The following is a 19721-nucleotide window of genomic DNA, read 5'->3' as shown; positions in this document are numbered from 1 at the left end:
TGGCGTTCAGGAAGCAGCCAATCAATATATTCTCTCATCATTGATGTTTCTATCTCTCTATCCCTCTCCCTTTCTCTCTGAAATCAATAAAAATATATTTAAAAAAAAGAAATTAATCTCAGATATTCCCATGAGAATAGAAGTTTAGATTTTAAAGCCATTTCACTAAGTTCAAGATTTTCATTTTTACTTTTGTTTGAAATGAAGCCAGTGATACTGTATTTTCAAAGTTCATCTTTAGTACTTTATCAGTATCCTGCCCATATCAATAGTTTATTCTGTCAAATTATAATTAAACTAGAAGCCTGATGCACGAAATTCCTGCAAGGGACTCGGCCCTCGCAGCCCAGGCAGCTTGCCTCGGCCCTCGCAGCCCTGGCTTTGTCCAGGACGTCCGGAAGGTCGTTTAGCCATCTGGTCTAATTAGCATATTATACTTTTATTATAGACTAGAGGCCTGGTGCCTGAAAATTCATGCACTGGACGGGGGCAGGGGGGAAGGGGGGGACGGACCCTCAGCCCGGCCTGCCCCCTCTCACAGCTCAGGAGCCTTCAGGGGCAGGAGTCAACCCAGCGATCAGGGGAAGGTGACGCTCCATCACACCTCTGCTGCTACCACTGCCAGCAGTGCAAGCCTTGATCGGCCCTGGGCGGCTGGGCAGCTGCCATCCGAGGCTTGCCTGTGCCTCGGGCCAGCCCTGGGTGGCTGGGGGGCTGAGGGGACTGAGGGACTCTGGAGGCAGGCGCACCTGCCGCCCTGGTGGGGCAGAGGGGACTGGGCACCACCATCTTGTGACTGGGTGCCACCATCTTTGAGGGTGTGGCAGTCAATTAGCATATTCCCTCCTTATTGGCTGTGGGTGCCACCATCTTTGAGGGTGGGACAGTCAATTAGCATATTCCCTCCTTATTGGCTGTGGATGCCGCCATCTTTGAATGCGGGACAGTCAATTAGCATATTCCCTCCTTATTGGCTGTGGGTGCCGCCATCTTTGAGGACAGAGAAGTCAATTAACATATTCCCTCTTTATTAGCTAGGATTTAAGTCATACTTCTGGATTCATGAAGTGTGTGGGTATTATTTTGATAGAAAATAAACCTTCTATAAACCTTCTATAAAAGGTTCTATAAACCTTCTCTAAACCTTCTATAAAATTGTTAATCTATAGTAACTCTGTTCTTCCAGGCTTCTTAATTTTCATTGTTTACCCTTATATTTTATTTGCTACTGAAAAACATGTTGACATGTCCTTGCATGGGAGTACTAAGATTACTAAACATATGAAAGATATCACAGAAATAAGCAAGTTTTACTGTCTAGTTGAGATCTTTAAAATTGGGAACCAACTGATTATTTTTCCTTTTGGAAAAACTGTTTATTTCCTAGTTCATCATTCTCAGCAGCATTTTTCTCTTCCATAACCATTGTATTTTAGCATGCAGTATAGCATATACACATTTATGATCTGCTTTCAGTTTATCACATATAGAGTCATTTAAAATTTTAAGGCATTAACCTTAGATAATTCATAATCTTTACTACTGTAGCAAGATTTTTTTGTTAGCAAGACTTTTATCCGTGAAGGAAGCAGTGTGTTAATGTACATTCTAGCACAAGCTTCTTAATCTAAATTGTTTTTCCATCTTGCCAGCTGTGTCTTTGGAATATACTCTTCCAAACACTTTATACTTCAAATCATATTTGTTGACAATATGACCCTAGTTTTATCGTACAGATTAGTGTCCGGTATGTTTGTCAGCAAGAAACTGATAAAAGAATCCTTTATATCACCCTTATGTTTAAATCACAAACATACCATGATAATTTTCATGTTTGAAGTAATCTGGCATTCTTCAAATTGCATTGAAAAATCACTTTGCTAACTTTATTTTAGTTTTCACTACTATAAGCCAGAGCCCGAACTACTTCAAGCTTTGGTGTCATTGGAAAGTTGTACCTGAATTACTTTATTTGTCACAGATTTCCAAGCAAACATCTTTGATATAGTCTTTTACTAGTGTCTTGGTAATGTTTTTTAGTTAGCAACCAAATATGCTCCTTTCTCAGAAAGCTGCAATTCACTAATGTTAATGTATGGAATTTTGCATCTGTTTTTATTGGCTTTATAGTTTAGTGCTTTTTCTTTTGAAAAATTTTTGATTTGAACTTATTTCTTTATGTTTTGTATGTAAATGCTGCATTAGCCAAAACATCACTGCAAAGAACTCACTTTGGTTTTAGTACTGCATGATCAATGTGGCTCAGTGGTTGAGCATCAACCCATGAACCAGGTCACGGCACATGCCAGGGTTGCAGGCTTGATCCCCAGTAGGGGGTGTGCAGGAGACAGCCGATCAATGATTCTCTCTCATCATTGATGTTTCTATATCTCTCTCCCTCTTTCTACTCTCTGAAATCAGTAAAAGTACATTAAAAAATTAAGAGGACTCATAGAATAAAATCAGTGTGAACTTGGTTGTCCTTCATTTCTTTGGAATTATTTCCATTATCGTCTTATGGTTTATTACTACTGCTGCATTCAGAAAAGATGTGGGATGTGGAGAAAAGGGAACCCTAGTACACTGCTGGTGGGATTGCAGACTGGTGCAGCCATTATGGAAAACAGTATGGAGTTTCCTAAAAAAATTAAATATGGAACTGCCATTTGACCCAGTGATCCCACTTCTAGGAATATAACCTAAGAAATTCAAAATACCAATCAGAAAGAATGTATGCACCTCTATGTTATAGCAGCACAATTTACAACAGCTAAGATCGAGAAACAGCCCCATTGCCCATCAGCAGATGAGTGGATAAAAAAGCAGTGGTACATTTACACCATGGAATACTCTGCAGCAGTAAAAAAAAAAAAAAAGATCTCTTACCCTTTGAGATAGCATGGAGGGATCTGGAGAGTATTATGCTAACCGAAATAAGTCAGTCAGAGAAATACAAGTATCACATGATCTCACTCATATGTGAAATCTAATGAACAAAATAAACTGATGAATAAAATAGATCCAGAGACATAGCAGCATAGAACAGACTGCAGAATCTCAGAGGGAAGGAGGGGAAAGGTGGGTGGGTGGGAAGAGATCAACCAAAGAACTTGTATGCATATATGCATAACCCGTGGACACAGACAATAGGGTGGTGAAGGCCTGGGGTTGGGGGTGGGGGCAGGCTAGAAGGTGTTAATGGGGGAAAAAGGGAGACATGTAATATTTTCAACAATAAAGATTTAATTTACAAAAGAAAAAAGAATAGATGTGTTTTCTTCACAAAAACAGTGAGGCTGCCTGACCGGTGTGGCTCAGTAGTTGAGCATTGTCTTTTGAACCAGGAGGTCACAGTTCTATTCCTGGTCAGAGCACATGCCTGGTTTGTGGTCTGGATCCCCCATAGGGGGAGTGCAGGAGGCAGCCAATCAATGATTCTCTCTCATTATTGACATTTCTATCTCTCCCTCTGTGAAATCAATAAAAATGTATTTAAAAATATGTATAATGTATAAAAATAAATGCTTATAATTCCACTTCGGAGTATTCAAAGAAATCCAAAACACTAATTTGGAAAAGATATATGCATTCCTAAGTTCACTGAAGCATTACTTACAGTAGCATTTAAGCAGCCTACATCTCCATCAATATATGGATAAAGATGAAGTGGTACAGATATATAATGGAATATTACTTGGCCATAAAAAAGAATGAAACCTTACCATTTGGGACACGATGGATGGGCCTAGTGTATTATGCTAAATTAATAAGTCATACAGACAGACAAATACCATATTATTTACATGTGGAAATCTAATGAAGAAAATAAATGAACAAAACAAAAATAGACTTATACAGAGAACAAATTGATGGTTGCCAGATGGGAGAGGGGTTGGGGCTGGGTGAAAAAAGTTAAGGAATTGCCGAAGCCGGTTTGGCTCAGTGGATAGAGCGTCGGCCTGCGGACTGAAAGGTCCTAGGTTTGATTCCGGTCAAGGGCATGTACCTGGGTTGCGGGCACATCCCCAGTAGGAGATGTGCAGGAGGCAGCTGATCGATGTTTCTCTCTCATCGATGTTTCTAACTCTCTATCTCTCTCCCTTCCTCTCTGTAAAAAATCAATAAAATATATTAAAAAAAAAAAAGTTAAGGAATTGAGTACAAATTGGCAGTTACAAAATAGTCACTGGGGTGTAAAGTACAGTTTAGGGAATATTATATAGTCAGTAATATTGTAATACTTATGTATGGTATCAGATGGATACAAGACTTATCAGGGGATCACTTTGTAAGTTAAATGTCTAACCACTATGCTGTACAACTGAAACTAATATAATATTCTATGTCAACTGTAATAAAAAAATAAGACAATTATAATTTTAAAAATCAGTGCTTTCATTTTATCACATTTTTGGGTTTTATCACTTAAACACATTTTAATGTGGTCTTTCTGCACATGACTAATACACTATCACATGTGACCACCTTGCAATTTTGACAGTACCTGAATTGATCTATATTCTGTTTAATGCAGTGAGTGCACTGATCATATCTTGAATATTACAACATTGTCAAATTGCAAACAAGTTTCTAAATACTATTCTGTACCTACCTTGTTTTGGGCCAATAACAGATAGTTTTGCAGCCCACATTTTAAGTAGCTCTTTATATAATTCTATTCAGATTTCCCCCTAGTTATTCCAGTAATGTTCTTTTTTCAAAAAAGTATTCTATTAATTTTTTACAGAGATGAAGGGAGAGGGATAGAGAGTTAGAAACATCGATGAGAGAGAAACATCAATCAGCTGCCTCCTGCACACTCCCTATCGGGGATGTGCCTGAAACCATGGTACATGCCCTTGACCAGAATCGAATCTGGGACCCTTCAATCCATAGGCCGACGCTCTATCCACTGAGTCAAACCAGTTAGGGCCAGTAATGTTCTTTATAACTATTTCTTGTTCAGTCCAACATACAACCCAGGATTATATACTGCATTTAGTCTTTTTAGCCTCCTTGAAATTAGAACTGTTCTAAAGCCTTTTTGTATTTCTTGACATACATTGTTTGAGTTCATCTGTATTGTAGAATGTCCCTTCGTTTGGATTGTTGAATTGTTTCCTCATGCGTAGAGTCAGATGAATAACTTTAGATAAAAATGCTACATTGGTGCCGGGACCGGTTTGGCTCAGTGGATAGAGCGTCGGCCTGCGGACTGAAAGGTCCCGGGTTCGATTCTGGTCAGGGGCATGTACCCTGGTTGCGGGCACATCCCCAGTGGGGGGTGTGCAGGAGGCAGCTGATCGATGTTTCTAACTCTCTATCTCTCTCCTTTCCTCTCTAAAAAATCAATAAAATATATTAAAAAAAATGCTACATTGGTGATGCTTTTTCCTCCTTGCTGCACCCAGTATTGGGGGTGATAAGTTAGACCACTTAAGGCAATATCTTTCAGAATTCTCCATTGTAAAAACACCCTTTTCCTTGCTAAATAGTCATTTTGCAGATCCATTCTTGACCAGAGATCACCCTGGAAACTATGGAGTTGTCCAATAGAGGGTAGCAGAACACTGATGTTAGCCTTTAATGGTTTGGAAGGCCTACAAAAATAATACTGAAAGTGTTTAATATACCTTTAGAAATAAGATTTGCTTTATTTTCCATGTGTCATATAGGACATCTCTAAGAAAGATTTATTATAACAACCACTGGCTCTACATGAGAGTAAGAAAAGCTGGTAACCGTTATTTTGAGAAATTAAATTTCCTGATCAAATTAAATTTTATGGACTTACTACTATTTATTAACAAAGTTGTTTGACACAAATTGCCTATTTCACTTTTAAAGCAAATGAATGGCGATTTTAAATACTGGATGGATGTTCAGGGAGACTGCTATTTCTATGATTTGTCAGAAGAGGGCAGCACCATATTTGTCAACAAATAGCAGGGAAGCACTTTTTCATAAATATAACATTCAAAAGTAATATATGCTTATTTTTAAAAAATATATTTTATTGATTTTTTACAGAGAGGAAGGGAGAGAAATAGAGAGTTAGAAACATCGATGAGAGAGAAACATTGATCAGCTGCCTCCTGCACACTCCCTACTGGGGATGTGCCTGCAACCAAGGTACATGCCCTTGACCGGAATCAAACCTGGGACCCTTGAGTCCGCAGGCCGACACTCTATCCACTGAGCCAAACCGGTTTGGCTATGCTTATTACTTTTAAAACATACATTATAGAGCTATATAATATGACAAGTCAAAGTTCTCTAATTCTTTCAAAGAAAACTAAATAGCAATTGGGCAGGATTTTTTTTTGACTTAAATTATATTTAAATTTATCATAAGGAACTCTCATGTAGTGACTTGGAAGGCCTGAATTTTTTTAAATTGATTAAGGTATTACAAATGTGTGGTTTTCCCCCCATTGCCCTCCCACCCCCCGAATCCTGCCCTCACCCTCTGTTGTCTGCGTCCATTGGTTATGCTTATATACATGCATACAAGTCTCTTGGTTGATCTCTCCCCCTTACCCCCACCCTCCCCTACCTTCCCTCTGAGGTTTGAGCATCTGATCAATGTTTCTCTGTCTCTGGATCTGTTTTTGTTCATTGGTTTATGTTGTTCATTATAATCCACAAATGAGTGAGATCATGTGATATTTATCTTTCTCTGACTGACTTATTTCACTTAGCATAATGCTCTCCAGCTCCATCCATGCTGTTGCAAATGGTAGGAGTTTCTTCCTTTATACAGCAGTACAGTATTCCATTGTGTAGATTTACCCAAGTTTTTTAATCTACTCATATGCCGATGGACACTTAGGCTGATTCCAAATCTTAGCTATTGTAAATTGTGCTGCTATGGCCTGAATTGTAATTGACAACCAGATGCAAATATAGTGTCTAGATTCAAGCATATCTTTACTCTTTTCATGTCATTCTGCTTTTTCTTTTTGTATGAAGTTAAGAGCATTACTACATCTTTAAGAAATGTGAGAAAGAACTAGTGATGACTGGGAAGAATTTGTAAGTATAAGCATATGGTAGCATTAGTACAAAGTCAGTCTTTTAGTTTTTTCTAATTATACTTTAATAGTTAAATTTTGGGTCTTTACCCCCCCCCGCCCCCCCCCGCCCCCCCCCGCACACACACACACTTGAAAAATGGGTAGCTTATTAACCAGGGGAATGAGGAAAAATAGTATTTTTTATCCTTTCCTATCACATACCATCTGAGCCAGTTAGCTCAGACTTTCCTAAATGATTCACCTTTTGGAAAAGGCTAGTCATGGAAAGTTTGTGCCTAAATAAATACTTTTCAGGAAGTTCTGAGTAAGTGAAAAGAACTTGAAATGTAATTTCTGCTGATAACACTTGAATTAACTACTGCTAATAGTGGGCATTTTCCTGTCAGGATTCCCTCTTATATATTAGAAGTGGTCTATAATTTAAACCACTCCTACTTGAAGATATTTGATAGCTGGATCTCTTCTTTTTTTTTTTTTTATATATATATATATATTTTTTTTTTAATTGATTTTTTACAGAGAGGAAGGGAGAGAGATAGAGAGTTAGAAACATCGATGAGAGAGGAACATCGATCAGCTGCCTCCTGCACATCTCCTACTGGGGATGTGCCCGCAACCCAGGTACATGCCCTTGACCGGAATCGAACCCGGGACCCTTCAGTCCGCAGGCCGACGCTCTATCCACTGAGCCAAACCGGTTTCGGCTGGATCTCTTCTTATTGCTTGTTAAAAGGAGTTCTTTTAGGTGTACTGTCAATGAAGAGTAATCTGCTAATTCAGCGGTTCTGAACCTGTGGGTCGTGACCCCTTTGGCGGTTGAACGACCCTTTCACAGGGGTCGCCTAAGACCATCCTGCATATCAGATATTTACATTACGATTCATAACAGTAGCAACATTACAGTTATGAAGTAGCAACGAAAATAATTTTATGGTTGGGTCACAACATGAGGAACTGTATTTAAAGGGCCAGAAGGTTGAGAATCACTATGCTAATACTACTTTATGTCAATTAGCAAAGACCCTGAAAGAAATACACCAGTTTATAGAACCTGTTTCCTAGTCAGTATGAATAGGACTTTGACACTAGAAATTAACAGAGATACTCTCACGGTTATACTTTTTCCATGCTCCCTTTAATGGCACTTAACTCTAGATCATTTATTGTCATACTTGTTTTCATGGTTGGCTGCCCTGATAGACTGTGAGACCCTTAAGAGCAGAGGCCATGTCATTTTTTTATAGGTTCCACATCTACAGGGTTCTCTCTAGCATTGCTACTTAATCTCTGACTAGTCTTGAAAAAAGTAACTGAATCCCTGAAGATTTAATTTTTCTCACTCATAAGATGTAAATGTGTTAGCTGTTGCTGCGGAACTACTGTATAACAAGCCATCCCAAGACTCAGTGATATACACCAATAAGCATTTTTTTGTTGCTAGTGTGTTTCTGGCTGACTGGGGCTCAGGTGATCTAGGCTTGGCTCCAAGCTACTGATTGGCTCAGATCTGCAGCATGTGTCTTTCACCCACCTTGGACCAGCAGCTGCTTGAGGCATATTCTTTTTATGGCTAGAGATTGTCAAGGGGCACATGAAACAACAGAAACATTTAAAGCTTCTGTTGCTGTCAAATCAGTTAGCATCTGACTGATCACTGAAACAAGTCATGTGTCCAAGGTTAACATCAGTGGGGTGGGGAAGTAGGTTAAGGGCGAAGGAGTGAATATTTGCTCAATGATGGTTTAATCTATCATATACATTCTCTCTCTTAGTTTTGACTCTCGACTCTTACTGCTGAGAGGTTCGTTTGGGAGAGCTGAGAAGACACCTCATAGAAAGTAGGTCCAGATTTTAGAGGACTTTGAAGGCAAGGTTCAGCAGCTTATGTTTGATTCTCGAGTAATACTGAGCCATCACAAGAACTTGAGTAGGGGATTGAGTTTTTTGTTTTGTTTTTTAAGTCACTCTTCAAGAGTAACTCCTCAATCTTTCCCAGTGAAGATTCTTTTTTCTTTCCCCCCAGTGAAGATTCTTAATATAAAACTCTCAAAATTATATATTCTGTGTCACTTTTGTGGGTGACACAGCACTGAGTGCAGGAGTGAGATGGCTCTTGATAAGAAAATTTGGTTCTGCTCCTAAGTAGCCTACAAGGAAGGAGAGAAGAGATAGAGACTTACATTCCTGCAAAGATGGAATTTATAGGATTCGCCTGTCATTATTCTTGGCCAGTCTTATTCTGGATGACCTGGTTGAACACCCATAACACAATGACTATAATTTTCCACCCTCCTACAAATGGATTGGAATTTAAACAAAATTCCTCAGATGTTTTTGAATTGGCAAGCCTAGGCAAGCATTAGGCATTTCTCTTTATCTGAAATTTCAGGCACCATGAATATCCTTCTTTGCTCCTTATTTGATCATCAGCTTTATTGAGGGCAATTTTTGCAGATTTAAAATTGGGTAGGATTCTGAACTATAATTTTCTTCCATTCCCAAATTAGTGCCAAATTAGCCAGCTTTAAGGGATCTTGTTTCATCTTTGGGTTCTGGGTGTAGAATAGGACCTTCTGCAGAGTATTTTCAAATTTTATACTGTTGCTTTTCTCTTTGAAATAAAACCAGTATTTTTCTCCTAAATATTTCATTTCCCATTTTAATTTTTACTAGGCCTTTAAAAATACATATTTTTTAATTGATTTCATGAGAAGAAGGGAAAGGGAGAGAGAGAGAGAAACATCAATGATAAGAGAGAATCATTGATCAGCTGCCTCCCGCACACCCCCTACTGGGGATCAAGCCCACAACCCAGGCATGTTCCCTTGACCGGAATCGAATCCGGGACCCTTCAGTCTGCAAGCCAACGCTCTATCCACTGAGCCAAACCTACTAGGGCTTTACAGGCCTTTTAATGTGGGTCCTAATCTACAAGTGAGGTGCAGTAGGAGAGCCTTTTTCAGCCTTCACATCAATAACCCACAAGGACTGTGATTCAGTAGTGACTACTGGAGTGTTTCATGCTGACAGAGTAATGGAGGGGATTTTAGAGAGCTCAAGTTTATATGCATTGCTGTTTCATTTAGCATGGGAAAATGTTAAATGAATGTTAAATGTTAAATCCGTTGTAGTAAACTTGAACCATAAAGCTTAGCAGCCAGAACTTATTGAAAGCCCAGTGGATGTTTTTCCTTGTCATTTATTCCCTTTATTTAGATTTGTTTCTGTCTTTTTAATTCTTTTGTAAACTTAATGTTTCCTTCCTTGGCACAGGGTGACTAAGGAGGTGGATGCTACATCTAAAGAGGCCAAATCCTTCCTCAAGCAAAATGAGAAAGAGAAACCACAGACTAATATCCCTTCTACTCTAGCGTCACTCCCTGCCGGGTCAGGGTGAGTATTCTAGTCCCAGGCCCAGGTGTACCTGGTACATTGGAGAAGCTGTTTTCGGTTTAAGGACCCGCTGTCATGACTCCTTTCCTGAAAGGGAAGGAATTATGTTGCTGCTCTGCCTTTGCTGAAATATTTGCTAAATGGAAGATGCAAAGGAAAATTAGCCAAAGGTCTCTCTTGGATACCAGTCTGAAAAAAGTCCTGGTTTACAGTGTTGATCACAGGGCTGAACATGTAGTAAACTTTACATAAAAAAAAATAACTTACAAATAAAAATATCAGCAGTTCTTCAGAACATCTAATGAAGATTTGGGTCGTGTACTCCAATCCTCTAAGGACCTCAAAGGAACATAAAAAGATGAAAGCTGGTTTACAGATAATTCTATTAACACATTTTCAGGAACTTAATAGATTTTCTTCCTTCATATAATCTATATTATTTGAGTTATTTTTAGCTGAAGACTAGAATAGAAACCTTTCTCTTTGGAGAAAATAAAAACCTCTTTCTTCTTAACCTAGATGTAAGAAGTAAAGCCTCACAGTAATATGAGAAACCAGGGCACTAGCCTACAGAGAAGTGAACATGGACCACCCCGTATAGGTAGCACTGACCACCTGCTGACTCCTGTGGGGGAACTCTGTGTCCTTGAGATGTTTGGGGTAGAAAAGTCACCAATAGGGGCTTTTCTGACCCTTCTGTCAGAGTTTGCCGCTTCTTCCCTCCCCAGACATACTTATGTCATTGCTATGAATAGCAAAGTTGTTGTTTTTTTACATTAAAAAAATAATTGGTTTTTCTATCAGATTATGAGCTTTTCTAGGACAGGCCTTTCTCATCTCTGCAGCCCTGGCTCCAAACAACGCTATGTTAGACGGGTGTGCTCACTAGGGTTACATTTACCCAGAAGCAAACCCTGACATAGAGGTTTGAGTGCAAGCCTTTAATGTGAGAGGTGATTCCAAGAAGCCCCAGTAGGGAGGTGAGAAGGGGTGGGAAGGAAGCCAGCGCAGGGTGCATTACGCAGCAGGTTGCTGCTGGTGGTGGCTGGTATTCAGTCCTGCTGAGGAACTCAGGGAGATTGTGAAGAACATGGCCAGGGCGAAAAGGCTGGGATATTTATCCTCCAACTCCCATCAGTCCTCAGGCTGGGGGCTGCAGGGGCTGTAGTAAGGTGCTGCTCTCACAGTATGCCGTGGTGGTAAGTGCGAGGACGTGTGGCTGGGGCTCTGTCCACATCTGCACCATGCTCTGTATCTGCTTCTGACTACAAGTGAACAGTTTGCTCGCTGGACAGACTGGGTTGCAGAGGTCATGTAGTAGTTACACAGAAACCTAGGAAGCAAAAGGAGGGAGTGCTTGCTACCACAGTGGGAGTGATACAAACACCGACCAAGGCAGCTCTGGAAGGACCATGATATGTGAACAGAGTTCTCCAGGCCTGGCCCTGAACTTTTTAAGCTGTGGTTTGCAATCATCGTTTAAAAGAAATAAAATGGAATAAAAAATATTAGAGGACATCACATATTAAGAGTAAATATTGTTTCATAACATTTTTATTTCAGTTATTGATGTGTTTGTCACAAAATAAACTATTTTTAGTGAGGGTTGAGATTTTCAAAAGGTTAGGTTGTAGGCTAAGCAACATGTTTTTAGTCTTATAATCATTATATTGTTTGAAAGGAATTCTCTTCAGACCAGTAGCTTTCAGACTTTATTGACTGCCACTCAAAGTAAGGAATACATTTTACAGTATGCCCTAGTACACCCATAAATATAGGTATGTAAAAAAGTGAAATAGTATTTCCCTTTACTATATATGATGAACTCTGATTTTCTGCCTTACGTTATTATGTCAAGAATGTGTTATTTTTAAAAATGTTATAACTCAATTGATTTTACAATCAACTACAACCTGAATTTGAAAAAATCCTGCTTTAGACTGTATATGGAGTTAGCCTCCGCAGGCTTCTACTTGGGTTACTGATATTTATTAAGTAATGTCTCTTGCATTTATTAAAAGTGTTACTATGAATGTTACCTCTGGGTTAAGTACCAAATATATATAAAGGCAAAGGTTCTTCTAGCTTAGGTTTCTAGCATAGTTTCAGCTAGCACAATTTTCACTTCTAGCCCCCTTGGGTATTTTTTTTTTGTTTTTTGTAAGAGAACATTTATTTGGGGGAGGGGGGCAAAAAAAAAAAGAGAACATTTATTTGGTAAATTATAGAGGTAGAAAAAGTAATTCCTAGAAGAAATGGGCTTAGCAAACAAGTTCTAGAGGTAAAGGAAGGGCCCTTGGAACTTGGGAGTGGGAAAGCTAATGGTAAAGTGCCTGGGGTGTAGGGGTGGGGAGAGAGGGGGAGGGGGAAGGGAAAGGCACAGGCGAGCTCCCAGGAGGGGAGCCCTCCTTGGGCATTTCTTTTTTTTTTCTTTCTTTTTTTAAATATATTTTTATCGATTTCAGAGAGAAAGGGAGAGGGAGAGAGAGAAACACCAATGATGAAAGAGAATCATTGATCAGCTGCCTCCTGCATGCCCTACACTGGGGATTGAGCCCACAAACCTGGGCATGTGCCCTTGACCGGAATCAAACCTGGGACCCTTCAGTCCATAGGCTGACGCTCTATCCGCTGAGCCAAACCGGCTAGGGCAGGGCATTTCTTAATATAATTCTTATTGATACTTAGAGGATCAGTATGTTTCAGAAAATCCCCTGTTGCTATGATTATGAAGCTAACTAGAGAAGGGAGAAGTGGCAGCTTAACAAGGTCAACTTATTTGTCACTAAGTCACTCACATGGAAAGATCACTGCATCCTGTAACCATGCCTTTCTTTCTGGGGATAATATCCTTTCTAGGATAAGAAATCTGCTGCGGGGGTTGGGGGTGGGGTGGGGGCGGGCGGGGGCAGGGGGGGATATGCAGAGATGAGATCTGTATTAGGGAGACCCAGCAGGAAACAGATGGTATCCTCATATTAGGATACTTTGAGGAGAGTTTAATAACTCACAAAGTGCTGAAAAACCACAGGGATAGGAATAGTGCGGTGTCCGCAGGGCTGGTAATAATGAGGCTCCATTACCACCCCTAGACCTGAAGGGATAGGAGGGGGAGCAGGTTATGACAGACAGAGAGGGCCTCCTGACAGGAACTGAGGCCTTCACTTGAGTGATGGGCCCTCTTAGGGGCTTCTGGGAGAATAAATACCCAGATCTCCCTTCTTCCATCTCTTGCCAGGATGCTCCAGTGACCACTGAGTCTTGTGAAAGAAAAGGTTATTCTGACACTTTTTTATTTTTATTTATTTATTTATTTATTTATTTTTAAAATATATTTTATTGATTTTTTACAGAGAGGAAGGGTGAGGGACAGAGAGTCAGAAACATCGAGGAGAGAGAAACACCGATTAGCTGCATCCTGCACACCCCCTACTGGGGATGTGCCTGCAACCAAGGTACATGCCCTTGACCAGAATCGAACCCGGGACCATTCAGTCCCCAGGCCGATGCTCTATCCACTGAGCCAAACCGATCAGGGCTATTCTGACACTTTTTTAAATGGTAAGGAAGACTTACTCAGGATTATTGCAGTGGATATTAAGACTACCACAATATGGGAGAGAGAGAAGGCTCAACTTTGAAAAACAATAAAGACAGCTGAGGATTCATAGCCAAGGAGCAGAATGAGAGGGGGCGGGATCAGTGGGTAGAATATGACTAAGAGGAGACATCAGGGGTGGGGGGATTCTTGCTGAAGGCAGGCTAGGAAATATATATCAAAGATGGGAAATGAGGAATTCGATCAGATAATGAGAGTGATCAGATATTAAGAATGGGGGATTCTCTTCAAATTGACTTTGCAGGATTTTTGCTAAAACTGGGCTATGAAAGCCCAGCAAGGACAGGGCCCAAGACTGAAGCCTAGTAGAGAAGAGGGCTCACAGAAGCTTGACTAAGCTTTGATCCAGAAGAAAGTCTTTTGCCCGTCCAGGACAGCATCTGGGGCAGAGAGCAGCCTGGAGGAGGGCTTAAGGCAGTGGTTCTCAACTTGTGGTCGTGACTCCTTTGGGGGTAGACCGACCCTTTCACAGGGGTCGCCTAAGACCATCGGAAAACACATATATAGTTACATATTTTTTTGTGTGATTAATCACTATGCTTTATGTTCAATTTGTAACAATGAAATTGGGGGTTACCGCAACCTGAGGAACTGTGTTAAAGGGTCACGGCATTAGGGAGGTTGAGACCACTGGCTTAAAGGGAATCAACTGATAAAATATCTTTCAATAGATTAATGAACTACTTACTGACTCCCTTATAAAGGGGTAAAGTGAAATTTGATCAAAATCAGTTTTTTTAAAATAATAATGAAACATAACAGATACAAGGATATGTCTGCCTGAGTAAAAAAGCCCTCAGAGTAATATATGAAAATGGGGACTCATTGAATTATGATGCAGTATACTTTGAATTTCTGAATAAATCTAGAAGATGACCCTCAAGGTTGGCCTGATTGTTTTTCTTACATTTCAAAAAGCTTCTACAGTTGTAATTGTGCTTGGGAAAAGACAGGGTCAGGAAGAATCCAGCTGACCTGGGGTGTCTAAGTGGGCACATTTTATTAGTGCCAACATTAGTGTCTTCTGCAGGCTGCACATACATGTTATGGAAAATCTTTTTAGGGAGAAAAATCTATAGGAATAAACTAATGTATTAAAAGAAAATTATTCTAATATTTTTTCCACAGACTTTTTATTTTAATTTTTGGAGTTGCTTCAGTTTATAGAAATTGTCCAGCAGAAACACTTTATTTATTTATTTTTCTTTTCTCTAAACAGATTTAAGCAATACAGGAAAACCAGAGCAGCAGAGTAAAACATCCTGTCCCACATCCTTTGCTAGCAAATAGGAACAAATTTACAGCAGCAAATGTTTGTAACTGAAAATGCATTTCCTCCACATGTTTAAAATAGCACACTGCTTAGGCTATAAAAAGCCGAAGTTTATGCTTTGGGAATGGAGTAAACCAAATACCCAATTTTAATTAGAGGCAGGAATTAGAGACAAAAAAAAAAGCACTCTCTACATTTGGTAGTAGAAAGCACAATGCTCAGTGTCTAAATTCCTGTAGTTTTGTTACTTTAAGCTCGTGAGCATGCCTCCCTCTATCCCACCCCCACCCCCATCATCATTACCAATACTGTTGGCCACTTACGTCCAGCTTCTCCCAGCATTTGTGCATATCTGGCTGGTTAGCCTTCAACCCCACATTCATTACTTAACCTTATTCTAGCACTGGGCTATTATAAAGTTTGTACTCCGACAGTAGGCATTAACTTGTCTAATTAAGGGCTTATTATTTAGTTGCCTCCTTATACAGGGGTAGACAAAAGTAGTTTGAGTTACCAGTCATCATTACCTAAAAGATAAATCATAAGCCTGGTTGGGTGTCTTCCTGTGCACCAAAATGTTGCTGGTTAGATTCCCTGACAGGGCACAGGCTCCATCCCTGGTAAGGGGCATGCAGAAGGCAGCTGATCGATGTTTAGCTCTCACACTGATGTTTCTCTCTCTCTCTCCCTCTCTCTCCCTCCTCCTTTCCTCTCTTTCTAAAAATCAATAAACAATCATAAGTAAGGACATGAAATAATAAGGCAATGACAAATAATACAAATAATAAAATAATATATAAATAATAATGCAAGAGTAAACTTTTGAATTCTCACAACTGTAAACCTACCTTTGCCCACTCCCGTAGATTGGGAATGACCTAAAAAAAAAAAAGCTTTCTTGATGTCTTAAACAATCTTATGGGTGGTGTCAGTTTAGCATTATTTGCCCTAAAGATAGGAGAGAGAGGATTCTTTACAGTCATAGTAAAGATAGAAGACCCAGAACTTGGGAAGACAGGAAAAATGCCTGACTTTCTGAGGTTGGTCAGTATTCAGGCTGTTGACCAATCCAGTTCCCAGGAATCTTTAATTTGTGCAACAGAGTATTTCTGTACGAACAGTTAATCTGCTCTCTCCCAAACTCCCTGAACGTAAGTTAATATAACTTTGTTGGCTTTTTAACATTTTAAAAATTTTCAGTATATATAGTCTTTTGATAGAGAGCATTGGACATTTAAAGTAACAAAAGTCTGATATTGCCACTGTGTTAGGTAGAAATGTTTCTTCTTTTTTTTTTAATCTTCACCCCAGGATATTTTTTCCATTGCTTTTTAGAGAGTGTGAGGAAGGGGAAAAGAGAGAGAGAAACATGAATGTGAAAGAGACACATCAATTAGTTGCCTTCTGCATGAGCCCTGACCGGTACCAGGGATCGAACCTGCAACTCAGGTACGTGCCCTTGACTGGGAATCGAACCCGAGACCCTTCAGTGTGCAGGCCGATGCTCTAATCGCTGAGCCATACTGGCCAGGGCAAATGTTTCTTACTTTTTTAAAAAAAGATGTTTTTATTGATATTTAGAGGGAGAGGAAGGAAGAGGGATAGAGATAGAAACATTGATGAGAGAGAAACATTACCGATTGGCTGCTTCCTGCACACCCTCTACTGGGGATCCAGTCTGAAACTTAAGTATGTACCTTGATCGGGAATCTAACCAGTGACCTCTTGGTTTATGGGTCGATGCTCAACCACTTGGCCACACCAGCCGGGCTGTTTCTAATATTTGATCAGATTCTCTTGTTATGTGATCAATCAGACCTCTGACCTATGTTAATTTATGTCTTTAGACTCTTTTAGTTTTAAAGGAATTGCTTTCATGTTGAGAGGAGCATTTCAAAGCAAATATATTTCACATGTTTTTACAAACAAGGAAGAAAAGACCCCTAAATTATTCAAAGCAAATGTATTTACATCAACAACAACAAAAAGATATATATATATACTATAAAATATATACTATAAGTATATACTATAAAGTATGCCCATCAATTAATATACTATAAAATATATACTATATACTTATAGTATATTAATTAATGGGCATAGGGTTGTTTCTACTTTTGGCTATTACGAATAATGCTTCTATGAACACTAATGTATAAGTTTTTGAATAGACATGAATTTTCATTTCACTCGTGTATGTATGTACCTGGGTGTAGAATTGCTGGGTCATATGGTAATTTGAATATGGTCTTGAAAAGGAGAATGAGCCATAAGAGAAATATCTAGGAGTTTTATTTACCCAGGGGTGGGTGACTTGGGTGCCTAGATTTCTTGCACCATGATTTCTTTGAAGCATGTGCAGTTCCATAAGTAAGCTCCTGCTGTAGGACGAAAGAGAGTGATGGAAAGTTATAATGTCTAGTAGTACTATAAAAGCAATGGCTACAGAAAAGATAAGGCAGTTTCCTCTGTTGTAATTAATTTAGAAGTAAGGAAAGGGAATTAAGCCTTGATTTGTTCCCACAACCAGCTGTAAGCTTTGTATTCAGTGAGATTTCCTGTTTGATGATAATTTGGGATTTTAGTTTTAGTTGACTCCAGGCTGGCCCTGTCCTTATTTTATTACTGTTTGTAAATAGATGTTCTTGCCCTTCCCACTAACTTTGAAATTAACTTTGTTATTCTTAGCAGATGTGGTACTGCCAATAGGAGGTGTTCAGAAATGTGTGGTGAGATATTTTGGTTGTTATATGACTTGAGGAGACCACTGGTAGGGTCCAGTGGTACTAAATATCCTGCATTGCTTAGGACAGTTTGTTCAGAAAATTTTCTTTCCCAATATGCCAGCAGTGTCCCCTTTGAGACACATTGTTTTAGGGAGCTGGAGCCCCTCAGTTATATAACCAGTGAGCTTCCTTCAGTTTCTGGAGACTCCACTCAAGGACAGACACAAATGGGCAGTCCTTAGACAATCTGTCCCTAGTTGGTCATTATTTAAAAATCAGGAGAGCCCTAACTGGTTTGGCTCAGTGGATGGAGCATCGGCCTGAGGACTGGAAGGTCTCAGATTTGATTCCGGTCAAGGGCATGTACCTTGGTTGCAGGCACATCCCCAATAAGAGGTGTGCAGGAGGCAGCTGATTGATGTTGCTCTCCCATCGATGTTTCTAACTCTCTATCCCTTTTCCTTCCTCTCTGTAAAAAATCAATAAAATATATATTTTTTAAAAAACCAGGAGAGTTGACATAGAAGTCTGGGTTACTAGCTTTTCGTCAGAAATGAGAAGTTGTGCCACTGCTCCCTCTTTCCTTACAGCAACAATGAACTGGAGCAGAGTAAGCGGGGTTTGCCCTTTGCTGGTCCCTCCTCAGCTGCTTCACTCATTTATGTACCTGCTTGGCTCCTGTAGGCAGGGGTTTCTCACACTCTGGGATGACAAGTTTCCCTTTAATGATCAGATCAGTTTCCTTTTGGATCCAGTTTGTTGTTTAGATTAAATATCTGACATATTATCTTTTCAGACTTCAAGTTAAACATTTCTTTACCTTTTTTAAAAAGACTAAATAGCTTCTGTTGACAACTTACCAAATTTAAGGCACAGTGCTAAGTGTTTTATTTCAGAATTCCAGTCCAGATCTATTTGAGACCAAAGCCTGTGCTCTCAGCTACTGTGCCCTATAGCACTCTCTCTTATCCTCCTAATTGGCTTTTTACGTTAAAAGCATTTCTTTTCAACTTTATAATTCATGAAGGACTTTTTAAAAATATATTTTTATTGATTTTAGAGAAGAAAGGAAAGGGAGAGAGAGATAGAAACATCAATGATGAGAGAGAATCACTGATCAGCTCCTCCTGCATGCCCTCCACTAGGGATTGAGCCCACAACCCGGGCACGTGCCCTTGACCGAAATCGAACTGGGGACCCTTCAGTCCACAGGCCGAAGCTCTATCCCCTGAGCCAAACCGGCCGGGGCTGATAAAGGACTTTTTGAAAGCTCTTTTGTACCTTGCTGGTTTTGAAGGAAATGAGATGACTGTTTCCTCCCTTTTCCTTTGTAAGCTTTCCCCCCATTAACCATGGTTAGTCCAGGTTTCCTCTATTTCAGTCTCATTCCTATCTGATGAAATTGAAGAGACTAGCATGATTTAAAAATTGAGTTTCAGTTATGTTTGTAAATGTACAAACATAATCTTTTGATAGTCAACAAGCTGTGGACAAGATGTAATCAGTCAGCTGGGGAATAATGGCTGTTTCTGTTTCTGTATGGTAATAAGCTCCGACTGAGGTCTGAATCCTCCGTGGTAAGCAGTGTATATGAGAGTGTTGCCAGGGGAGTCGGATAGGAGATATCCTTGTCCAGCTTGTGTTAAGTGCATTTCTTCTGGCAGCCATTT

At 39.7% G+C, this 19721-nt stretch overlaps 1 protein-coding gene across 2 annotated transcripts in view; it reads left to right on the top strand.

Annotated features, from left to right (window-relative positions):
• The window catches only part of CFDP1 (craniofacial development protein 1), a 116633-nt gene that overhangs the window by 16194 nt on the left and 80718 nt on the right, over positions 1 to 19721 (top strand). For both annotated transcript variants that reach the window (XM_081108106.1, XM_081108105.1), the window contains exon 5: positions 10311 to 10430. In XM_081108106.1, coding sequence (XP_080964232.1) covers positions 10311 to 10430 — 120 coding nt within the window. The remainder of the gene's footprint in view (positions 1 to 10310; positions 10431 to 19721) is intronic.

The sequence above is a fragment of the Myotis nattereri genome (assembly GCF_964212035.1).
Source record: "Myotis nattereri genome assembly, chromosome: 15".
NCBI classification, from domain to species: domain Eukaryota; kingdom Metazoa; phylum Chordata; class Mammalia; order Chiroptera; family Vespertilionidae; genus Myotis; species Myotis nattereri.
Note: the sequence above shows the minus strand (reverse complement) of the source record. Positions and strands in the feature narration are given on the sequence as shown.